Source organism: Oncorhynchus keta, chromosome 9, assembly GCF_023373465.1.
Source record: "Oncorhynchus keta strain PuntledgeMale-10-30-2019 chromosome 9, Oket_V2, whole genome shotgun sequence".
NCBI lineage: Eukaryota > Metazoa > Chordata > Actinopteri > Salmoniformes > Salmonidae > Oncorhynchus > Oncorhynchus keta.
The window spans coordinates 42,725,795-42,752,205 of record NC_068429.1 but is presented as its reverse complement, the minus strand read 5'-3'; the positions used below and the strand labels follow the sequence as shown (position 1 = coordinate 42,752,205).

The window sequence follows — 26,411 nt, the reverse complement described above, 5'->3', positions numbered from 1 at the left end:
GAGAAATGTCTGTGCTACAACACATTCAATCACGAAAAGTTCTTACAAGAGGTCAGTGCCGACGCCATGGATCGTGTGTGTGTGTGTGACAGATCATCAAAGTTTTGACGCACATATGGATAGAGGGGTGCTGGAGACGTTATTCAGAACCTCCAAGAACAACTGTCAGCGGAAGCTGAGACCAGCTGGACCAGGAGGGCAAATGACAAATGAGTAAGTTATTTTGCTGGCGGTAGCTAGTTAGCATTATAAGCTCTCTTTTTACACAACGCAGTGTTGTTCAATACAGTATCATTTTGTGATTGATTCGGCCATAACGGGGCTTGCTAGTACCACTAAAGGCCAAGCTAGCTAGCTTTGTTTGCTATACCCAAAGTGTACTGTAGCCTAAAGTTATGTACTGTAGCCTGCGGTTACAGCTAGCTAGTTAGCCTCAGTGCATCTCATTACGAGCAAAACTGAAGAACTGTTTTGACGATGGTTAACGAAGACTAAAGGAATAACTTTGGGTTTATGACTCATCCCACTGGGCACACACTCGTTGAATCAAGGTTGTTTCCACGTAATCTATTAAATGACGTGGAATAGATGTTGAATTGAAGTCTGTGCCCAGTGGGATATTAGTCTTTGAGTATCAATACCTGTGTGGTGTTGGGGCCATTCAAGCAATTTGTCTCAAGAGGAGATGTGAAAGGTTCCATACCAAACATCTCCCCTTGTATCAAAGTGAATGCACCTCACTGCACTCACCAAACACACCATATGCAAGTACTGTTTTCCTTTTGTAGAACTGTAGTATTTATTATAGTCATTAGCAGTATTTTTTTTTTTAGCAATGTCAAACATTTCCATAACTGCTCCTACATACTGCTGTGTAAGCTTACCTCTGTGAGTAAGATAGCTAGGTACTTCCAAATCCATTTCATAAATACCACGATGAATTGATCCAGAAGTTGAGATCGACACTTTATTGGTTTCTGATGCAGCTGGAATCATTTAGTCACTTGTCAATACAAAGAAAAGAAGATATTATTGTTCAAACTCCATTATATACATATGTACAAGAGCTAGCAATATCTATACCACAATGCAGTTCTGAGAATACTGGGCATTTTATACTATGCTACTGTAAGGACAGACGCAGGGAGACGAGAAGCAAGTACAAGGTATGAATATTTAATAAATACCCAACATGAAACAAAACAAGGACAGCGTCTGGACAGGGGGAACAAAAATGACATTAATGCTGACACGGAGATGAAACTGAGGAATAGAGAGATATAGGGGAGGCAATCAATAAGTGATGGAGTCCAGGTGAGTCCAAAGATACGCTGATATGTGTAACAATAGTAACAGGTGTGCGTAATGATGGGACGCCTGGCGTTCTTGAGCTACAGAGAGGAGGAGTGGGAGCAGGCGTGACAGAATCCCCGCCCCCTTAGGGGCACCACCCGGCGTCCCACCTGGGTGAGCCTGACGGGCCGGCCGAGGTGTGGGAGCTCGATAAGCCGGCCGAGGCGTGGGAGCCCGACGAGCCGGCCGACGCAAGAAAACCTCTCGAGCCAGCTGCGGCATGGAAGCCTGACGAGCCAGCTGTGGCACCCCCGGTTCTTTCGGCAGTGGCACCCGGACCCAACGTCACCAACAAAAAACAAAAAAACTCCCTGATGCTTCAAATTGGGGTGTCAGCATTCTGTAAGGACAGACACTGGGAGGCGAGAAGCAAGTACAGGGAGTGAATATTTAAAAAATAACAAAACAAGAACAGCGTCTGGACAGGGTGAACAAAATGACAATGCTAACATGGGGAGGAAACTGAGGAATAGACATTTGTAGGGGAGGCAATCAACAAGTGATGGAGTCCAGGTGAGTCCAATGATACGCTGATACGTGTAACAATGGTGACAGGTGTGTGTAATGATGGCTCTTGAGCGCCAGAGAGGGGGAGCGGGAGCAGGCGTGACACCTACAACATCAGTCTAACTGAATGTGGATATTATGTTGGCAGAATGTTTTAGGCAGGGTCCTGAATGTTCTTCAGCTGGTCTGGCAGAACTTCATGAGCTCCATTGACCTTGGACTCATAGACTATACACTTTGGCTCTTGCCAGCATTGTGCAGTCAAAGGTGATTTAGACTAGTTCCTGGTGCTGCATATGTTGATGGGATTGGACTCTGTAAATAGAACACACAGGCTAGTCACTTGCAGTTGTTCGCTAGTTGACCGTTAGATACGGTCCGGCTGGCTGTAGCTAACGAAATCTAACGTAGCTATCTTTAGCTTGCAAGGTAACCAATGGAATGTTACCTCAGCAGCCTGCTCTTGCTTGAGGTTTTCACCTCCAGGTACTGAACACAATACCATGAATAAACTTTACAGTTGTTTAATAGTTCTTCGCAAGCTGATGTTCTACTAACGAGTGGCTGGTCCCGTAAGGAACATTAGCTACCTGTTGACTCTCATTCTCAACTGGAACCATCTCGACAGGGGCTGTACTACATCCTGAAATCACTATGAATTCTGGATATTGTGGTTTGCTGACAAGCAGGAAATGTAGATGGTCCATTTTCTAACGGAAATGTAGATATTAATAACATATTAATGGAGATATACAGTGTCGATGAATTTCGGACAACTTCAGTTCATGCCCTCGCCAAATATCCCCACGCCAGGTAATCACTTTCTAAAAAGATCAAATTAGATTTTAAAGTGAAATTAAAATCCATTCATTGAAATTAACTAAGAAGTATTGGCTAATCACATATTGATCTATTTCCCACTCCTGTTTCATGGTCTGATGGTCTCTCCATGTATTTGGTCTGGTGAACATTTACCTTAACTGGCAGCTCAGCCAGATGCCAGCTTGGAAAGTCCTATCAGCATTGCATTGGCCTAATTATGTTGCAATTAAACCTCCCTAATTCCGCCCGGTGTTTTCCCTCTGACGATCTGCCATGCTATTCATATTGCCATTATTGGAGGCTTTATGTCACCCAAGACCCCGCACCCTAAACGGCTCTCTATTTCTCATTAATTTGCTAGCAGGTGGAAAAACAGTACATAATTGATGAGAGAGTCGCCCGTTCATTAGACACGCATCTGTTCTTCGCTAAAAAGCTGGTACAACTTGCCAAAGTCATGTCGGCCATGATTTCCCCATCTCTTCTCTCAAAGAGAGAGAGAGAGAGCAGCACAGACCAGGCCTGAAATAGGTTCTTAACAGAGCTGTGTGCATACCAAATGGTATCCTACTCCCTATACAGTGCCCTACTCCCTATACAGAAGTGTCCGGTGCGAGAGAGGCAGGTTGAGGTTACCATGGTCAGAGTTGTACAGAAGGTGTTGTATGCTTAGGCAGTGAAGAAAGTAGAGGATGGGTCAAGGGTGAGGGATCCTAAGAGGTTCCCGGTGAGTAGTAAAAGTATTTTGCCAGTACAAAGTGATAGGCCTACGAATGAAATGTGCTTCAGTAAGATTGGCTTTTTAGCATTCAATGCCATGGTTACCAACTGTACTGTAGAAATGGAACATAATTGACAGAAAAGGTGTTGTGATGGCAGCTGCAGAGAAGTACTTTGGTTTATGAGATTATACTGCAGACGAGTTACAGGGTGTGTTGAATGGTAGTGTCCCGTCCTCCCAGGCCGTTGACCTGGTGTGAGATCAGGTAAGGTCAAAGTAGTGGAATGGGGTGGTGAGTTTTTAATGAGTGTAGGGTTAGTTGGCAGGGCACTTTTCTTCATTTTCTCTTTTTACTGTTTTGTCATTTTCCTTTTGGGTTTTGTGGGATCTTGTTTTCTGTATAGTTTATTTTTCCTTACAGAATTGTGCGCTTTCGTCTTTGTTTGTTGCTTTAGGCATGACAAGCTTTACGTTCGGTTTATGTTCATTGTTTTTTCCCTGTGTTACGTTTTCAAATAAAAAGCTAATGTACGCCTACCACGCTGCACCTTGGTCCGATCATTTATCATCCGAAGTCGAGCGTAACAGATACCTGGTACAAGTACCCTGTTTATAGTCTCGCTATTGTTGTTTTACTGCTACACTTTAATTACGTGTTACTTTTGTCTCTTGTTATTCGTTTTTTTAAACTGCACTGTTGGTTGGGGGCTCGTAAGTAAGTATTTCATTGTAAGGTCTACTACACCTGTTGTATTAGGTGCATGTGACCAATAAAAATGTATTTTGGATTTGAGATTGACATTATAGATAGAAATGTTACACTGTTTGGCTACAGCAAGTGCTGATTTCATACAAGGGTAAAATATTACACTTGTCACATTTTTTTTGCTCACTGAAAACTTATGGTTAATTAAAGTGTTGATTTTAGAGAAAATATGATTTCCTACTGATATTGTTACTAATAACAGGAATATCATGTGTTGATGTAAATGGTCGGCAGCACAGCGGTGGTTTAATGCCCACGTCCATGACACTTCATTAACCCTAATAACCATGCACAGCAGTGGTGGCCAGTGCCGTTTAAGATGAGGGAGGACGATATATTTTTTGATGAGCATGGCCTTATTTCTACTACGACTGCCATTCATATTCCATTCACCCAGCTCAATGTAACATCAATAGGTTTAGGCTACTACATGACTCAAATTCTCCTTGTACCCATCATAAGATTGCTACAACCTAGCCTATGAATGAAAGTTTATAACTTAGGTGCAAATTTGAGTAATCAAGGTGACAGACATTGACATAATCTTGCCTGCATCTAGCTGATCTATGGTGTAATCATTAGTCCAACAGTTGCAAATGAGAGTTCTATTGGACAAATTCAGGTGTGTTTATCCCTGTTTCATTCTGTTTGCTTCCATTTAAGAAACTCTTTTCAATAGAATCAGCGGAAAGAATACACCCTTGTTCACCTGCAAACACAGGTCACTTTCATAACAGACAGCATGATCCGTTTAATCGCTTGATAATTCCATATCGCATCTATGCACTCATTTTCCCTTTGCTTGTGGATTTCAGTGCAGAACACATCAGCTGCCTGACCAGTCGAAAAAACCTTTCCAAGCTATACCTTCAGATCACAACCGCTAACCCTTACATACAGCCTACATAGTTGTCACCATGTTAGCTAACGTCAAGTCAACATAGCTACGAGAACTAATGCATTAGTAAACCCACGACAATCATGCAATACAGTGTACAGTTAGCAAGCAGTTTAGCAGTTACACCGGTAGGCCCTGGTGGCAATGAATTAATAAAACCAAAAGCTTACCTTGACCTGGAAGAGTTCCAGTGTTGGATAGCCATAGCCAGCTAGGTAACATAGCATCTCTCTCTGATTTGAGCTGGGTGTTTCAGTAGGCAAAGCTGCATTCGCTAGCTAAGTACACTACCGTTCAAAAGTTTGGGGTCACTTAGTGATGTCCTTGTTTTTGAAGGAAAAGCACATTTATTGTCCATAAAATAAAATAAAATAGATCAGAAATACAGTGTACACATTGTTAATGTTGTAAATGACGATTGTACCTGGAAGTGGCTGTTTTTTTAATGGAATATCTACATAGGCGTACAGAGGCCCATTATCAGCAACCATCACTCCTGTGTTCCAATGGCACACTGTCACGCCTTGGTCTTAGTATTTTGTGTTTTCTTGAATTATTTGTTCAGGCCAGGGTGTGACATGGGTTTATTGTATTGTCGTATTGGGGTTTTTGTAGGCATTGGGATTGTGGTTGATTAGGGGTGTGTCTAGTATAGGCTTGGCTGCCTGAGGCGGTTCTCAATCAGAGTCAGGTGATTCTTGTTGTCTCTGATAGGGAACCGTATTTAGGTAGCCTGGGTTTCACTGTGTATTTCGTGGGTGATTGTTCCTGTCTCTGTGTAGTTTCACCAGATAGGCTGTAATTAGGTTTAACGTTCCGTTTGTTGTTTTTGTATTTGTATAGTTATTTCTTGTGTCACTTTTTTCATTAAAGTCATGAGTAACCACCACGCTGCATTTCGGTCCGACTCTCTTTCTACAAACGAAGAACAACGTTACAGAATCACCCACCACACACGGACCGAGTGGCGTGGTTACAGGCAGCGACAGCAGGAGCAGAAAAAGGAGGACGTTATGGACAGCAGAGGCATGGAGTATACGACGTGGGAAGAAATAGACAGGTGGGCGGCCGACCCAGAGAGATTGCCGGAGCCCGCCTGGGATTCGCTGGAGCAGTGCGAAGAGGGCTATAGGCGAATGGAGTCAAAAAGAAAGACACGGCGGCGCAACGCGAAACCCGAAAGTCACCCCCAAATATTTATTGGGGAGGGCTCAGAGGGAGAGTGGCTGAGTCAGGAGTCAGACCTGAGCCAAATCTCCCTGTTAATCGTGAAGAGCAGTTGCAGTGGGAGAGGCTGCACCACTTGGAGAATTGGACCTGGGAGGAAGAACTGGACGGAAAAGGACCCTGGGCTCAGCCTGGTGAATATCGCCGCCCCAAGGAGGAAATAGAGGCGGAAAAGCGGAGAGGCGCTGGTATGAGGAGGCAGCACAGGGACGCGGATGGAAGACCGAAAAGCAGCCCCAAAAAATTATTGGGGGACTTAAAGGGAGTATGGCTATGCCAGGTAGGAGACCTGCGCAAACTCCCTGTGCTTACCAGTGAGCTAGAGAGACCGGGCAGACACCGTGTTATACTATGGAGCGCACAGTGTTTCCAGTGCGGGTGCATAGCCCGGTGCGGTTCATACCAGCCCTTCGTATTGGCCGGGCTAGAGTGGGCATCGAGCCAGGTAAGCTTTGGCAGGCTCGGTGCTCAAGAGCTCCAGTGCGCCTGCACGGTCCGGTCGATCCAGAGCCACCTCCACACACCAGTCCTCCGGTAGCAGCTCCCCGCACCAGGCTTCCTGTGCGTGTCCTCGCTCCAGTATCACCAGTGCCAGCACCACGCATCAGGCCTACAGTGCGCCTCGCCTCTCCAGCGCTGTCGGAGCCTTTCTCCTCTCCTGCGCTACCGGAGTCTCCTGTCTGTTCAGCGCTATCAGAGCCTTCCTTCCCTCCTGCGCTGTCGGAGTCTCCCGCCTGTTCAGCGCTATCAGAGCCTTCCTCCTCTATGAAGCAGCCAGAGCTGTCAGTCTGCATGAAGCAGCCAGAGCTGTCAGTCTGCATGAAGCAGCCAGAGCTGTCAGTCTGCAAAGAGCTGCCAGTCTGCAAGGAGCTGTCAGTCTGCAAGGAGTTGTCAGTCTGCAAGGAGCTGTCAGCCTGCATGGAGCAGCCAGAGCTGTCAGTCTGCAAGGAGCTGTCAGTCTGCATAGAGCATCTAGATCCGCCAGTCAGCCATGATCTTCTAGATCTGCCAGTCAACCAGATTCTTCCAGATCTGCCAGTCAACCAGTCTCTTCCAGATCTGCCAGTCAACCAGTCTCTTCCAGATCTGCCAGTCAACCAGTGTCTTCCAGATCTGCCAGTCAACCAGTCTCTTCCAGATCTGCCAGTCAACCAGTCTCTTCCAGATCTGCTAGTCAACCAGAATCTTCCAGATCCGCCAGCCAGCCAGGATCTACCGGAGCCTACTACCTGCCTGAGCTTCATCTCAGTACTGGGCTTCCTCTCAGTACTGGGCTTCCTCTCAGTACTGGGCTTTCTCTAAATGATAAATGGGCTTTATTCTCTCAGTACCGGGCTGCCCCTCAGTTCCGGGCTGCCCCTCAGTTCCGGGCTGCCCCTCAGTCCCGGGCTGCCCCTCAGTCCCGGGCTGCCCCTCAGTCCCGAGCTGCCCCTCAGTCCCGAGCTGCCCCTCAGTCCCGAGCTGCCCCTCCGTCCCGAGCTGCCTCAGTCCCGAGCTGCCCCTCAGTCACGAGCTGCTCCTCAGTTCAGTGGGGTTCTGGATGAGGACTATTAGGCCATGGTCGTCGGCGAGGGTGGATTATCCCAGGACGCGAAGGGGAGGAACTAGGACATTAATGGAGTGGGGTCCACGTCCCGAGCCGGAACCGCCACCATGGACAGACGCCCACCCGGACCCTCCCTATGGTTTTGAGGTGTGTCCGGGAGTCCGCACCTTAGGGGAGGGGGGTTCTGTCACGCCTTGGTCTTAGTATTTTGTGTTTTCTTTAATTATTTGTTCAGGCCAGGGTGTGACATGGGTTTATTGTATTGTCGTATTGGGGTTTTTGTAGGCATTGGGATTGTGGTTGATTAGGGGTGTGTCTCGTATAGGCTTGGCTGCCTGTTCCTGTCTCTGTGTAGTTTCACCAGATAGGCTGTAATTAGGTTTCACGTTCCGTTTGTTGTTTTTGTATTTGTATAGCTATTTCTTGTGTCACTTTTTTTATTAAAGTCATGAGTAACCACTACGCTGCATTTCGGTCCGACTCTCTTTCTACAAACGAAGAACGACGTTACACACACTCTGTTAGCTAATCCAAGTTTATAATTTTAAAAGGCTAATTGATCATTAGCAAACCATTTTGCAATTATGTTAGCACAGCTGAAAACTGTTGTCTGATTAAAGAAGCAATAAAACTGGTCTTCTTTAGACTAGTTGAGTATCTGGAGCATCAGCATTTGTGGGTTTGATTACAGGTTTAAATGGCCAGAAACAAATAACTTTCTTCTGAAACTCGTCAGTCTATTCTTGTTCTGAGAAATGAAATTGCCAAGAAACTGAAGATCTCGTACAACACTGTACACTACTCCCTTCACAGAACACTGCAATCTGGCTCTAACCCTAAATTTTATCAGCATATCGATTGCGCAACCAGGGCTGGAAAACCTTGGATCATTGCTATTCCAACTTCCGCGACGCATATAAGGCCCTGCCCCGCCCTCTTTTCGGAAAAGCTGACCACGACTCCATTTTGTTGATCCCTGCCTACAGACAGAAACTAAAACAAGAAGCTCCCGCGCTGAGGTCTGTTCAACGCTGGTCCGACCAATCTGATTCCACACTCCAAGACTGCTTCCATCACGTGGACTGGGATATGTTCTGTATTGCGTCAGACGACAACATTGACGAATACGCTGATTCGGTGTGCGAGTTCATTAGAACGTGCATTGAAGATGTCGTTCACATAGCAACGATTAAAACATTCCCAAACCAGAAACCGTGGATTGATGACAGCATTTGCGTGAAACTGAAAGTGAACCACTGCTTTTAATCAGGGCAAGGTGACCGGAAACATGACCGAATACAAACAGTGTAACTATTCCCTCCGCAAGGCAATCAAACAAGCTAAGCGTCAGTATAGAGGCAAAGTAGAATCTCAATTCAACGGCTCAGACACGAGGTACAGTATGTGGCAGGGTCTACAGTCAATCACGGATTACAAAAAGAAAACCAGCACCGTCACGGACCAGGATGTCTTGCTCCCAGGCAGACTAAGTAACTTTTTTGCCCGCTTTGAGGACAATACAGTGCCACTGACACGGCCTGCAACTAAAACATGCAGACTCTCCTTCACTGCAGCCGACGTGAGGAAAACATGTCTCGCAAGGCTGCAGGCCCAGACGGCATCCCCAGCCACGCCCTCCGAGCATGCGCAGACCAGCTGGCTGGTGTGTTTACGGACATATTCAATCAATCCTTATCCCAGTCTGTTGTTCCCACATGCTTCAAGAGGGCCACCATTGTTCCTGTTCCCAAGAAAGCTAAGGTAACTGAGCTAAACGACTACCGCCCGTAGCACTCACTTCCGTCATCATGAAGTGCTTTGAGAGACTAGTCAAGGACCATATCACCTCCACCCTACCTGACACCCTAGACCCACTCCAATTTGCTGACCGCCCAAATAGGTCCACAGACGATGCAATCTCAACCACACTGCACACTGCCATTGTGCCCTCCAAGCTCGTCATCAAGCTCGAGACCCTGGGTCTCGACCCCGCCCTGTGCAACTGGGTACTGGACTTCCTGACGGGCCGCCCCCAGGTGGTGAGGGTAGGCAACAACATCTCCACCCCGCTGATCCTCAACAATGGGGCCCCACAAGGGTGCGTTCTGAGCCCTCTTCTGTACTCGTGTTCACCCACGACTGCGTGGCCACGCACGCCTCCAACTCAATCATCAAGTTTGCGGACGACACAACAGTGGTCGGCTTGATTACCAACAACGACGAGACGGCCTACAGGGAGGAGGTGAGGGCCCTCGGAGTGTGGTGTCAGGAAAATAACCTCACACTCAACGTCAACAAAACTAAGGAGATGATTGTGGACTTCAGGAAACAGCAGAGGGAACACCCCCTTATCCACATCGATGGAACAGTAGTGGAGAGGGTAGTAAGTTTTATGTTCCTCGGCGTACACATCACAGACAAACTGAATTGTTCCACCCACACAGACAGCATCGTGAAGAAGGCGCAGCAGCGCCTCTTCAACCTCAGGAGGCTGAAGAAATTCGGCTTGTCACCAAAAGCACTCACAAACTTCTACAGATGCACAATCGAGAGCATCCTGTCGGCCTGTATCACCGCCTGGTACGGCTACTGCTCCGCCCACATCCGTAAGGCTCTCCAGAGGGTAGTGAGGTCTGTACAACGCATCACCGGGGGCAAACTACCTGCCCTCCAGGACACCTACACCACCCGATGTCACAGGAAGGCCATACAGATCATCAAGGACAGCAACCACCCGAGCCACTGCCTGTTCACCCCGCTATCATCCAGAAGGCGAGGTCAGTACAGGTGCATCAAAGCTGGGACCGAGAGACTGAAAAACAGCTTCTATCTCAAGGCCATCAGACTGTTAAACAGCCACCACTAAACTTGAGTGGCTGCTGCCAACACACTGACTCAACTCCAGCCACTTTAACAATGGGAATTGATGGGAAATGATGTAAAATATATCACTAGCCACTTTAAACAATGCTACCTAATATAATGTTTACATACCCTACATTATTCATCTCATATGTATACGTATATACTGTACTCTATATCATCTAATGCATCCTTATGTAATACATGTATCACTAGCCACTTTAACTATGCCACTTTGTTTACATACTCATCTCATATGTATATACTGCACTCAATACCATCTACTGTATCTTGCCTATGCCGCTCTGTACCACCACTCATTCATATATATTCTTTATCCCCTTACACTTGTGTCTATAAGGTAGTCGTTTTGGAATTGTTAGCCAGATTACTTGTTGGTTATTACTGCATTGTCAGAACTAGAAGCACAAGCATTTCGCTACACTCGCACTAACATCTGCTAACCATGTGTATGTGACAAATAAAATTGGATTTGATTTGATTTAACCAGAATAGAAAGAGGAGTGGGATGCCCCGTGAGCATCTGAGCAAGAGGACAAGTACATTCGAGTGTCTAGTTTAAGAAACAGACGCCTCACAAGTCCTCAATTGGCAGCTTCATTAAATAGTACCCGCAAAACACCAGTCTCAATGTCAGCAGTGAAGAGGCGACTCCGGTATGCTAGCCCTCTAGGCAGAGTTCCTCTGTCCAATGTCTGTGTTCTTTTTCCCATCTTAATCTTTTCTTGTAATTGGCCAGTCTGAGATGTGGCTTTTTCTTTGCAACTCTGCCTAGAAGGCCAGCATCCCGGAGTCGCCTCTTCACGGTTGACATTGAGACTGGTGTTTTGCGGGTACTATTTAATGAAGCTGCCAATTGAGGACTTGTGAGGCGTCTGTTTCTTAAACTAGACACTAGACACACAGTAACACTTGACATCAAGTTCCTATACATGTGTAGTAATGTTGATTATGACAATAGCAACATTGTTGTTACATAGGACTTTGGAAATTGCTTTATAATTGCATAATAATGGTAAATTACATAAGTGGAATAAGGAACAGTCACTATCAGCTCATTGCTTTGCAATTAAAATGCAATGACCAAAGTATTATGTAACAACATGCTAATAAACATTTTCTCAAAGTAATTATGGTTTTATATCACAGGCACAACCACAGTTTAATGTTAAGTATTGCTGAGAATACTAACAGTTACAAAATATGTCTATTAAGTGTCGACAGAAAACCAAATATCCCAAAACTGCCTTCTTGAATCAACTACAGCCAATGTAGGCGGAAAATCATGTTAGTTTTGTAATTCTGAGTAAAACAAGAGCACTTACCCTCAGATGGAGAAGATGTTCAAAGTTGTTTTTCTAAGCATCCAACTTGCCTGTTTTGTAATGTTTGCAAATGGCTTTGATTTACTCTGCAGTATGTTCAGGTATTGTAAAATGTATTGCAGCTTTTGACCTTTTCAATGGCGTGTTGAAAGTGTCATGCAGTCGTTGAGCATCAAAACGTATTTATATACTCTACTAAAATATCCATGCAACATGTGAAGTGTTGGTCCCATTTTTCATCAGCTGAAATTAAAGATCTCAGAAAAGTTCCATATGCACAAAAATATAATTTCTCAGATTCTGTGCACAAATTTGTTAACATCCTTATTATCATCCCTATTAGTGAGCATTTCTCATTTGCCAAGATAATCCATCCACCTGTCACGCCCTGGCCTTAAACACTTTTTATTCTCTAATTTGGTTACGTCAGGGTGTGATTTGAGTGGGCATTCTAGTTAGTCTGTTTCTTTGTTGGCTGGGTATGGTTCACAATCAGAGGCAGCTGTCTATCATTGTCTCTGATTGGGAATCATACTTAGGCAGCCTTTTTCCCCACCTGTGTTTGTGGGTAATTATTTATTTTCTGTGTGTGTTTGTGTGCGCAACAGTTGCGTCACGTTCGGTTTCTGTTTACCTGTTGTTTTGTGAAGGTTTCACTTTATTATGTAATGTAATTAAAGATGTGGAACTACATGTACGCTGCGCCTAGGCTCATTTATGACAGGGAGTTTGAAGACAGTGAACGTGACACCACCTGCCATGTGGCAAATCAAGAAGCTGATTTAACAGCATGATCATTACACAGTTGCCGCTTAATGCTGGGGACAATAAAAGGCCACTTAAAATGTGCAGTTTTGTTACACAACACAATGCCACGGATGTCTCAAGTTTTGAGGGAGCGTGCAATTGGCATGCTGACTTCAGAAATTTCCAACAGAGCTGTTGCCAGATAATTGTATGTTAATTTCTCTACCATAAGCCGCCTGCAATGTTGTTTTAGAGCGTTTGGCAGTACATCCAAATGTCCATACAGCCATAGACCACGTGTAACCAGGACATCCACATATGGCTTTTTCACCTGCGGGATCGTCTGAAGAGGGGGAGGGGGTGTTCTGAGGATTATTTCTGTCTGTAATAAAGCACTTTTGTGGAAAAAACATATTCTGATTGGCTGGGCCTCACTCCCCAGTGGGTGGGACTATGCCCTCCCAAGCCCACCCATGGCTGCGCCCTGCTCAGTCATGTGAAATCCATAGATTTGGCGCTAATGAATTTGACTGATTTCCTTCTATGAACTGTAACTCAGTAAAATCTTTGAAATTGTTGCATATTGAGTTTATATTTTTGTTCAGTATACTTATCTTTACAAAATATCATTGGCTAATTAGTTTAACTTAATTTTGTACACCTGGGGCAATGGACATTAAAACCTCGCATCCATCCCATTTTTCAATTTTTGCTAAATTTTTTCCTTCAGGACCTGAAGCAAGGATATGTAACGGCGTTCGTTTGTCGAAAGAGAGTCGGACCGAAATGCAGCGTGGTGGTTACTCATGTCTATAATGAAAATAATGACGATGCATGAAATAACGTAATATACAAAAAAACAACAAAACCTAATACAGCCTGTCTGGTGAACAACTACACATAGACAGGAACAATCACCCACGAAATACACTGTGAAACCCAGGCTACCTAAATATGGTTCCCAATCAGAGACAACGAGAATCACCTGACTCTGATTGAGAACCGCCTCAGGCAGCCAAGCCTATGCTATACCCCTACTCAGCCGCAATCCCAATGCCTACAAAACCCCAATACGAAACACAACATATAAACCCATGTCACACCCTGGCCTGAACAAATAATTAAGGAAAACACAAAATACTATGACCAAGGCGTGACAGGATATGCATATTCTTGATACCATTTGAAAGGAAACACTTTGAAGTTTGTGGAAATGTGAAATGAATGTTGGAGAAAATAACACATTTGATCTGGTAGAAGATAAAAACAAAGAGAAACCATGCGTTTTTTGTACCGTCTTTGAAATGCAAGAATTGAAGCTTTCTGCACATATTAGACATGTCTATGTCCTAGGAAATGTTCATGTTACTTACAACCTCATGGTAATGACATTAGCCTACGTTAGCTTAACCGTCCCTCGGGGGGGGACAGATCCTGTAGAGGTTGTTTAAGGACAATTTATAAAATGTACGGATTGAAATGTATTGTGTAGCTCAAATATGATTGTCAGATAGATTGTAAACGTTTAGGAGATTGTGTGTGCTCTATTTATTATATTTCTATCTTCAACATGACGTTCCAGATACAGCCCTGCCATTAATTGAAGGAAGCCAATCCAATAGTTTCAGAGAAGTAGTCACTTCCTGAGATATGTATTAAAATCCTTTTTTTAGTTGTTACTTTCTGAGATCTGTCTTCCAATAGTTTTAAAAAGTAGTAGTTTTTGGGGATCTGTATTTCAAAATTTGTTGTCACCTCCAAAATAACTATTTGTTCCCCTGCAAGTTTGTTTTACTTTTCAGAAAGTACAATTAAAACTATAGTTATCCCAGTTCTGCTTCCCAGCAGCCATGAATAGACATACGAGCCCTCCTGTTAAGAATTGCCCATTTTTAAGACAGAATAAAACACACAAATGTGTTAACTGCTTGTGAGAATGAGAGGTAAAAGCTGAGAAACGTGCTTCATTACAACCCATTTTCTGTATTTGAATGCGTCCCAAATTGCACTCTGTCCCCTATAGAATGCCCTACTGTTACCCTACTGGTACCCTATACACTACTCTTGACCTGGGCCAGCGCCCATTTGGGATGAATACTCTGTCTTTGTCTTCTGTATTTGTAGGTGGATTCCTTCCTGGTATTGTGTACTCTTCTCCTCTTTGTTCCCCCCTGCATGTTGTCTATTCCATCGCCAGTATTGAGCAAAGGTCAATGTGTTTGCTCTCTGCCTCTCATCGCTGTGTCAATGGCAGCATCTGTCTGCTACTAAAGTTAAGTACTTATTCAACCTGGCCTTTCGCTGCCTCTCGTCCTAAATGCCAACACATGCGGGCAGCGTGTTGTCTTGCCCCTGAACAGACCAGACAGTATGAGTGGAACCAATAGGCGGTCATATAAACAATAAAAGTAGGATAATGAATATAAATAACTACCAACTCATTCACTTCGCATTCATATAAGGAATGAAACATAGCTTAGTGTACAACATCTAAACATTTACATGTGTATGTAGTATGTCCTAGATTATCTTTATCCTCCTTATTTAGTTTGCTGCAGGTGTGAGGTGCTGAAGGATGTGATTCAATAGAACCTTACATGTTGTCTACATAGTATGGGTATTGTGCTGGTGCACACTTTGGGAGAAGTGTGGAAAATCAGGAGAATCTGGTCCCTATGTCTCTGTGGGATTCCTACCAGTTCGTGGAGAGTTTTTGCGTCAGCTTAGTTAGATGACATCGTCTTTGCAAATGTTTAGTGGCCTTTAACCTCTGTGTTTTTGTGTTGGTTACTTCAAAGGCTCTGTGTGTCTCTCTGTATAGAGTAAAGCCCACTGCAGGTTATTGGGACATTTCTATTCCCAGCTGCGGTGTGACTAGGTTCGGTCCTCTAGCTGTGTTGTGTCTTTGGGGCGGCCCTGCTGGAAGCCTGGGTACCTCCTCTAGACTCCTCTCTGCTCCCACTCCGTCCATCTGGTGTCCGGGGCCCTGAGGTGGTGCTTTTGCCCGACTCAGCATTTTGTACTTCCCCTCTGTCACAGACATTAGCACACCTCTCATCCTGTGGTCCCTTCTTTCTCACGATGGTGTCTCCATTCTACAGTGCTATTTCATCACTCCTCCTCCTCCTCCTCCTCCTCATGTCTCTCTTTGGCTACCCCCTCTCTCTCCCTCCTCCTGGCTCCTGCAGAAGCCAAAGACCCGTTCCTGTTCCACAGCCTGTTGTGTGGTTTCATGGAACAGGACACTTTGCTGATTCGATTGCTCTATTTTTTTCTATCTACATTTACATTTGGTCGTTCAGCAGACGCTCTTATCCAGAACGTGCGTTCAACTAAGGTAGGTAAGGTAAGACAACCATATATCACAGTCATTGCAAGTAGGGGATTGCCATTACATCTAGGGGATTGACTCTAAACCCCACTGCAGTCATATCCAGAGCTCCAGTTTGAGTGGTTACTTTGTTTTGAATCTGATGATGTGACTTGAAATGTCACAGAGGACTTTTCTGCACATTTAAACCAGTCTGCTGCATCATTGGAGCTGCTCTGCTTTGTCATATGAATATAATTGTATCATGTGTTTGCTACTGGCAAATGGAGAGTGACTGCTTGCTCATATATGAGCCTTGAATACCAAATGATACCCGAGGAGAATGTATCCCATGAGCACATCACCTGATGTTGGATCATTCTTCCTCGTTTTGCTACCAGCTCTGTAATGGATGTTGATGTGTTTCGGTTCAATTTCGTTGTGCAAGGCTGCTATATTCCCAGAGATGATATACAGTGCACTGTACAGAATCTGTTAATTGAATATGTACAGTGAGTATACAAAACATTCATTGACATGGACAGACCAGGTGAATCCAGGTGAAGGCTATGTTCCCTTATGAATGTCACTTGTTACATCCACGTCAATCAGTGTAGATGAAGGGTTAATTGGAAAATCCGGTGTTTCTATGTCAAAGGTTTTTGTTATATGTCAGTCTTCTGTGATGTGTATATAAAGTGTAATATTGGGATGCAAACTCAAAATGGAATACATTTCAACTCTGTATCTGACACATGGTACAAGTCTCTTCTTTTTTTTAAGCACATAACCACGTGTGTGAGGTGTATAGTTTTGTTTTAAAGAATGTTTGTTTAAGACTACCAAGAAACACTCTATGACCCCGATTTAGCACACTGCAGTAAAAGGTTATTAAAGTAGGATTTTTGAAGCCTTGAGACAAATGAGACATGGATTGTGTACGTGTGCCATTCAGAGGGTGAATGGGCAAGGCAAAAGATGTAAGTGCCGTTGAACGGGGTATGGTAGTAGGTGCCAGGCTCACGGGTGCATTTTAATATTAGGAATGTGTTCCTAATGTTTGGTTAATTCAGTGTATGTCATATGTGCTACAATACTATAGGATACTAGACTGCTACCAAACCGGAGTATGCGCAAGCTTATCGTATGCTGTTTGTGTTGACAGGTTTGTTAATCTAAAGCCCATTTGTTTCTTAAAAAAAAAAATGAAAGTCCATCCCCTGAACTGTAAGGTCACCCATATGTTAAAAACACACTTTCCCAAACGGTTTCCCTCAAAAGTGTATGTTTCCTCTCATAGAGTTGACAATATAATGATGGGCACCATCAACGCCTATTCTCAGAGGGTCCTTGGGAAGACTCATAAGAATATACGCCTAATGATCAGTTGCACATGAGGGGGTACTTCAAGCAGAGCAAAATGTGCTTGGGGTAAAATGACCAAAAAACGGATGAGAACCATTGAGTTATGTAATAAGTCACACGGGCTGCTCAACAAACCACCGATAGACTATCACTGACAATAGGTTACATGATGTTGGATGTGTAACTATGCCTGTGCGTGTTCCTTCTGTCATAAGGCCGGTTTCCCAGACAAAGATTACGCCTAGTCTTGGATTGAAAACCATTCTCAATGGAGAATCACCATTGGAAATGCTTTTAATGTCCAAGATTAGGCTTAAACTTTGTCCGGGAAACTGCCCCTTTCTGTCTGTGTGTGTCTGTTCCTCTTGTCATTGAGTTAGTTTATAATGTAAAGAGTTACCATATCTGGGATCCCTGTGTGTTTTTCCTTCAGGTGCCGGAGGCTGGGCTCCTGTAGAGTCTAATAAGTACCAGTGGTTGGAGGTGGACCTGGGGGAGCGGACGGAGATCACAGCCGTGGCCACGCAGGGTCGCTACGGCAGTTCAGACTGGGTCTCCTCCTTCCTCCTCATGTTCAGCGACACGGGACGCAACTGGAAACAGTACCGCCAGGAGGACAGCATCGGGGTAAGTCTCCATGGGCAACCTTAACTAGTGTACATCGTAGGTAATCATACCTGGAAGACAGTGTCAGGGTCAGGGGGCAACCTTGACTGGTTGTAGTCATTTAAACCTGCAAGACAGCATTGGGGTAAGTCACTGAGCAAAGACCATATGGCTGCATCTGAAATTGCACCCTGTGGCACCCTTGTGCTACGATTGACCAGGGCTCGCCTCTGCTCCTAGGCTTCGCTCACGTTGTGGTGAGGTGAAAGCCTGTAGCAGAGGCTAGACCAGGGCCCATGGACTATGGTCAAAAGTAGTGCACTATATAGGAATAGGGTGCCATTTCAGACGCTACCAAGTACACCATGTAACCAAACTCTCAAATAGCCTCATAAGCGTCCTTTCACTGTCAATGAATAATAGATGAATCACTGGAAGGCAGGAAAAGCCCAGCTTAGCTCTATACTGTTGGCTGGGAGAATTGTTGGATATAGCTGCATTTGAGTGTTTTGCCATCCTTGTTATTTGCTTTTCGTACTAAATAGCATTCTGTTAATTTTAGCTGACATGAGGAAGAGAGAATTAGAAAGATTGTCAATAAGAAAATTCTGATTTCACAACATATGTGCATACAGTCCTCTTCTGTACTCACAGTTTGACGACGTATATTTTGAAGTACTTGGCATCAAATTTCTGCACATTCTCATCAATCCTAAGAACCTCTTAGAGGGTTTTTAAACTCTAGTTGACAGCAGGAGTCTACTATCAGTACCAGTCCTGGTACGTGTTTTTTGTTTCCTCAGAACGGGCTTAATAAGTTTGAGTTTAAGGGATGAGTGTTGTTCTCTTTCTCTTCTATGAGCGAAGGCTTGTCAGACAGGGGGCAGGCGTTGGAGGGATTTGCACCTTGACTCAGGCATATTTCAAAGGGACACCTCCTTCCCGGAGCAAATGAGACGCACTTATGGGAACACACACACACACAAATAAGATGCAGCTTACTGAGCTTTCTTAGCAGAAAACAGTGGAATTTGTTGGGCTTAACATTTTGCTTCACCAGACGCACGGCTCATCCGCTCTCTTCAAAGACGATGATGATGCTGCTTCTCAGCCCTCCAAATTATGCAACGACACTAAGAAAGTCAATTTCAGTCTGGGACAGACATCAAATGTTATATTATAAACGCAGATTTTCAACACAAAACCAAGATGGAACACTTTGGCCTGAATGTCATGTGTCACGCCTGGAGGAAACCTGGCACCATCCATAAGGTTAAGCACGGTGGTGGAAGCATCATATTGTGGAGAGGTTTTTATGCCTCGGGGACTGGGAGACTAGATAGGATCGAGGGAAAGATGAACGGAGCAAAGTATAGAGAGATGAAAACCTTCTCCAGAGTTGAAACGGCTGTTGGTGGAAGAAGGTGAGGACCAAAGCGGAGCGTGGTACAAAGCTACCGAAGTATGGTTCTCAATCAGAGACAACGATAGACAGCTGCCTCTGATTGAGAACCACACCAGGCCAAACAACAAAGAAATACAAAACATAGAAAATGAACATAGAATGCCCACCCTAGTCACACCCTGGCCTAACCAAAATAGAGAATAAAAGCCTCTATGGCCAGGGCGTGACAAGAGGGCTCAGGACCTCAGACTGCAGCAAAGGTTAACCTTCCAACAGGACAACGACACTAAGCACACAGCCAAGATACCGCAGGAGTGGCTTTGGGACAGGCCTCCGATTGTCCTGGAGTGACCCAGCCAGAACCCGGACTTGAACCCGATCGAACATCTCTGGAAAGACCTGAAAATTGCTGTGCAGCGGCGCTCCCCATACAACCTGACAGAGCTTGAGAAGATCTGCAGTGAAGAACGGGAGAAACTTGTCACACCAAATACAGGTGTGAAAAGCTTGTAGCGTCATACCCAAGAACACTTGAGGCTGTAATCACTGCCAAAGGTGCTTCAAGAAAGTACTGAGTAAAGGGTCTGAATACTTATGTAAATGTGATATTTCAGTTTTCTAAAAACCTGTTTTTGCTTTGTCATTATGGGGTGTTCTGTGTCGATTGATGAGGGAAAAAAATGATTTAATACATTTTAGAATAAGACTGTTAACGTAACAAAATGTGGAAAACTTTCTGAATGCACTTTATCGTCTCCCCTAGCCAACATGAAAGGGAGCTACTGGCCCGGCTCTTGTCTATCTCACAATAATAGTTAGGACGTTAACAGTGTTAATTGGGTATTTCACCCTTATTTTAGCGTGTGAACCACCAATTAACTGGAGTGTCAACTTCAAAGGTAGGATGGAAAACTCCTAGGGGATGAACCCATTATTTATCCATCTTAATGAGAGACAGGGGCTGTGTCCCAAATGGTACCATGTTCCGTATTTAGTGCACTACTTTTGACCAGGGCCCATACACAGCACTAGTCAAAAGTAGTACACTAAATAGGTAATAGCATTCCAATTGGGACACAGCCAGGGAACAGGAGGAGAGGACAAATAATATAACACAATACTGCTATGTAATATGTGCATGTCTTATTAGAAACATAAGTTAGGATCAGAGAGGTTAACGACGCTCATTACTCAAATAGTAGACCTAAGTATTTGCCAGCAAACATGAGACGGAAAGAGCATCAGTATTACATTTCTTATTAATCTCATCAGTAACAAAACCCTTTCAGAACCCACTTTATCAATGTGGCCACATGCTCTTCTCAATAGGTGGAGGCAAAGCTATTGGGAGCATTCATCAGTGTGGGAGTATCTATTTTTATTTCATGAAAAAAAGTGGGTTTGCCAAAGCAGTGGAGGAGGGTGGAAGGAGCTGTAGGAGGACAGGATTATTGTAATGGCTGGAATGGAATGATATCAAACACGTCAAACATATGGAAACCACATGTCTGACTCAGTTCCATGAATTCCATTCCAGCCATTACAAGTTGCCTGTCCTCCTATAGCTCTTCCTACCAGCCTCCTCTGACCCAAAGAAGAAAAACAATCATATCATACAGTGGTAAATCAGGTAGTGCATATGGTAACTCCTTATTTGGATAGTCCCAAATAGACGGTTTGTAGATGTTCAACTAACTGTCCACAACATTTCAATGAACTATCCATTAACCCTAACCCTCTTTGTGTTTCTCCAGGCATTCACTGGAAACAGCAATGCAGACAGTGTGGTGCAGTTCAAACTGCAGCAGCCAGTCTTTGCCAGGTTCCTACGGTTACTTCCTCTAGACTGGAACCCTAACGGGAGGATAGGCCTGAGGCTGGAGGCCTATGGATGCCCTTACAGTAAGTACAACCAGGGGGGGTGGACAGGACATAATTTCCTTATTGCAATGAGATTACCCTAATCTGGTTGTATTGATGTCATTGCAACCAGTTTTGCCCCCAGGGTATTTTTTCCATTATTAAACTAGGACAGAAACTATTGTAGGTTTACATGTACTAACAGCTTTTTTCTTAAGATGAGCCAACAAACAATATGCGAAAGCTGAATCTATTTTATTTTCACTGTTGTCATTTCTGTCTCGCACAGACATATGTTGTATATTCTTTCTCATACTCTGGCAGCTCGGCCTCTGTTTCTCCCTCAGTCCAACAACCTATCCCTGGATAGTTTTTTTAATCAGTCCACCATGTAGAGTGATGATTTATGAGTTGTATTACATTAATATATGAATTGTTTTTTTTGTTCTTCTTGTAGGTGGCACTAGTGGGAGGAAATGTATTATGAGATAAATGAGAGAGGACAGAGTGGATGTGTTTTGATATGTTATATTTTTGTTTTGAATGATTATACGTGAGAACAGATGGTTTCACTCTCAAAACAATTCGTGTCCAGGGTTTGTTTATACTTATTGATAGTGAATTTATCTGACTTTTGGGTATGGAATTACAATCTGGAATTTTTTGTTTTAAACATTCAGTGAGTGCTACCAGTGCTATAATTGTTCTACAGCCCAATTCAAATAAATTGTTGTATTTGGTCATTTTTCTGTAATGACCATGAAATCAGTAAGCATGTAAAGTAAATGCCAGGGAAGTAGCCTTGTAAAACAGTGTTACACGAATTACAATATATTATACACAGAGTTTACCAAACATTAGGAACACCTTCCTATTGAGTTGCAACCCCCACTTTTGCCCTCAGAACATCCTCAATTTATCGGGGCATGGATTCTACAAGGTGTCGATAGCGTTCCACAGGGATGCTGGCCCATGTTGACTCCAATGCTTCCCCCAGTTGTGTCAAGTTGGTTGGATGTCCTTTTGGTGGTGGACCATTCTTGATACACACGGAAAACTGTTGAGCGAGAAAAACCCAGCAGCGTTGCAGTTGTTGACACAAACCTGTTTTGTCTTGCCCATCCATTTATCTCAAGGCTTAAAAATCATTCTTTAAACTGCCTCATCCCCTTCATCAACACTGACTGAAGTGGATTTAACAAGTGACATCAATAAGGGATTATAGATTTCATCTGGATTTATCTGGTCAGTCAATGACATGGAAAGATCAAGTGTTCGTATTGTTTACAGCAGTATACTCAGTGTATATTAAAGTATGTACGGCAGTGATTTGAACACCCCAGCCAGAGGCCATTCTGAACCCCCCCCCCCCCACCTCAAAATAATAGGGATTTATTTATAGTAAAGACATGTCATTGAACTGTAAAGTGCCATGAACATAACCAGTCATGATGTTCTCATCTGATTGTCAAACAAATCACTTCAGATCACTTCGCACGTTCATCCAAAATAATTCCAGCATCCAAACAGGACACCGGCAAACTTTCCTTCAATTTGCAAGTGGCTGAAAATATCTCACAGTAGAAAGCAACCAAGCAAGCGACACAGCGCCCCTCTGTTTTATTAAATGTAAACCATGTATCTGATGCTGGCTGGCCAAAAAAAGTATGACATGCATCATTTTTGGCCAGGCAGCATCCGATACATGGGCTATGCCAGAGTTCCCCAAACTCGGTCCCCGGGACCCGAAGTGCTTGAAGAATTTTAAAAATAATAATGTAAAAATATTGTACAATCCAGGTATGCAAAGCTCTTAGAGATTTACCAAGAAAGACTCACATATATAGTCACTGCCAACGGTAGCATATTATATTTGAAACATTGTTTTAAAAGAACAATCCTGTATATATTTCTTAACTTGTCTTGACTCATGGGGTTGAATACTTATCTAATCAACATATATTAGTTTTATTTTTCATTTATTTTTTTACAAAGGTTGTATTTTTCCCCCACTTTGACATTACAGCGTATTGTGTAGATCGTTGACAAAAAAATTAAGTCAATTTTAATCGCACGTTGTAACACAAAAAAAATGTGGAAAAAGTCCAGGGGTGTGTCACAGAAGATTTCATGACGAATTTTAATAAGAAAAGCCTGAACACTATGAAATACAAAACAATAAACGATAACATAAAATAAACCAAACCTAAACAGTCCCGTGTGGCACAAACACCCACAAACCAACTGTGAAACCCAGGCTACCTAAGACAACTAACGACACCTGCCTCTGATTGAGAACCATACTAGGCCGAAACAGAAACCCAAACATAGAAACACAAAACATAGACTGCCCACCCCAACTCACGCCCTGACCATGGCATCGCCTGGCTGACTGACTGCTCTGGCAGCTCCTGGCTGGCTGGCGGCTCTGGCAGCTCCTGGCTGGCTGGTGGTTCTGGCAGCTCCTGGCTGGCTGGCGGCTCTGGCAGCTCCTGGCTGACTGACGGCTGGCAGGTCCTGGCTGACTGACGTCTCTGGACAGACTGGCGGCTCTGACGGCTCAGGACAGACTGGCGGCTCTAGCAGCTCAGGACAAACGGGAGACTATAGCAGCTCAGGACAGACGGGAGACTCTAGCAGCTCAGGACAGACGGGAGACTCTAGCAGCTCAGGACAGACGGGAGACTCTAGCAGCTCAGGACAGACGGGAGACTCTAGCAGCTCAGGACAGACGGGAGACTCTAGCAGTTCTGGACAGACGGGAGACTCGAGCAGATCTGGACAGACGGGAGACTCTGGCAGCACTGGAGAGGAGGAAGGCTCTGGCAGCGCTGGACAGGCTGGAGACCCTGTAGGCAGAAGACGGAGAGTCAGCCTGGTGTGGGGGGCTGCCACCGGAGGGCTGGTGTGTGGAGCTGGTACTGGATAGACCGGACCATGCAGGCATACTGGAGCTCTTGAGCACCGAGCCTGCCCAACCTTACCTGGTTGAATGCTCCCCGTAGCCCGAAGGGCCGCACTGGGCTGTGCTGGCGAACCGGGGACACCATGCGTAAGGCTGGTGCCATGTACGCCGGCCCAAGGAGATACACTGGAGACCAGATGCGTAGAGCCGGCTTCATGGCACCTGGCTCGATGCCCACTCTAGCCCGGCCGATATGAGGAGCTGGAAAGTACCGCACCGGGCTATGCACCCGCACCGGGGACACAAAGCGCTCCACAGCATAACACGGTGCCTGCCCGGTCTCTCTCGCTCTCCGGTAAGCACAGGAAGTTGGCACAGGTCTCCTACCTGGCTTCGCCACACTCCCTGTGTGCCACCCCCCAAGACATTTTGGGGGCCGCCTCTCGGGCTTCCTTGCCAGCCATGTTCCCTCGTATCGCTGGCTCATCTCTCCGGCTGCCTCTGCTCTCCTAGCTGCCTCCACCTGTTCCCATGGGAGGTGATCCCTACCAGCCAGGATCTCCTCCCATGTGTAGCAACCTTTGTCGTCCAAAACGTCCTCCCATGTCCAGGAGTCCTGACATCGCTGTTGCTGCTGCCCATTACCACGCTGCTTGGTGCTCTGTTGGTGGGTTTTTCTGTAACGGCAGATTTCCTCCTCTTCGTCTGAAGAGGAGTAAGGATCGGACCAAGATGCGGCGTGGTAAGTGTTCATGACAAATCTTAATAAGAAAAGCCTGAACACTATGAAATACAAAACAATAAACGATAACATGAAATAAACCAAACCAAAACAGTCCTGTGTGGCACAAACACTGACACGGGAAACAAACACCCACATACCAACAGTGAAACCCAGGCGACCTAAGTATGATTCTCAGAGACAACTAACGACACCTGCCTCTGATTGAGAACCATACTAGGCCGAAACAGAAACCCAAACATAAAAACCCAAAACATAGACTGCCTACCCCAACTCACGCCCTGACCACACTAAATTAAGACAAAACAAAGGAAAATAAAGGTCAGAACGTGACGGGGTGTGAATACTTTCTGAAGTCACTTTGTCCTTTGCCTGTGCCTTGACAACGATGTCAGTATTATCAGCAGCACCTGTCTTTTTACTGAAGAAATGCGTATTCTATCCCCCTAAAGTCTAAGGGCCAAGGGCTGGGTTTCTAGTAAAACTAGCATAAGGAATTGTTTTAATATACTAAGGATCATTTAGCTATTGAATTTTGAATGTTGGACCCTGTAGGGTGAAGTGAAAAAAAGAACAGTGAATGTTACACTCACAAAAGTTCCAAAAGAATAAAGACATTTTAAATGTCATATTATGTCTATATACAGTTCTGTAAGGATGTACAAATAGTTAAAGTACAAAAGGGAAAATAAATACACATAAATATAGGATGTATTTACAATGGTGTTTGTTCTTCACTGGTCGCCCTTTTCTTGTGGCAACAGGTCACAAGTCTTGCTGCTGTGATTGCACAGTGTGGTATTTCACCCAGTAGATATGTCAGTTCATCAAAATTGGATTTGTTTTCAAATTCTTTTGTGGGTCTGTGTAATCTGAGGGAAATATGTGACCAACCTTGATTCGGTCTTATGAAAGTAACATTTGAAGTGGTGTTTTTGTTTTTACATTGGACGAAAGCAGAGACACAGAGCTACACAATGGTATATCATACACTGCATTTGAGGAACAGTGGGAAAGTAATTCTACTTTGAAAGTTGATAAACTTGTAACCTCACCTTTTGAGAAATTTGCCCTATAATGTTTTGAGAAATTTGCCTTATACTGGAGAGCTCTTCTTTGTCTACACCCATTCAGCATCATTCACACCCTCTTAAGCTTTAGCCCCCACCCAAACTTTGACCATTTTACTTGCCCTAGCAGAGCTGTTTAGGCTATTTTTATATTATCCAGAGCGTTGGTGACTGTAACTGTGCTGCTGGCAACAATTTAATTACGCTTTTTAGCCGACATTTACCGGCCACATTCAATGGGTGTTTAGCATTCATAAATGTATCAGTTAATCTGCACTCTGGCACACAGATGAGAGTGCTCTGAAATCGGAGTAGGTGAATTTACAACGCACCCAAAATGGTTACTTGCATAG

General features: G+C 44.4%; 1 protein-coding gene across 2 annotated transcripts in view; it reads left to right on the top strand.

Moving 5' to 3' along the window:
• The window catches only part of LOC118387883 (contactin-associated protein-like 4), a 187,578-nt gene that overhangs the window by 38,148 nt on the left and 123,019 nt on the right, over window positions 1-26,411 (top strand). For both annotated transcript variants that reach the window (XM_035776694.2, XM_035776693.2), the window contains exons 3-4: window positions 17,904-18,097; window positions 21,236-21,383. In XM_035776694.2, the coding sequence (XP_035632587.1) occupies window positions 17,904-18,097; window positions 21,236-21,383 (342 nt within the window). The remainder of the gene's footprint in view (window positions 1-17,903; window positions 18,098-21,235; window positions 21,384-26,411) is intronic.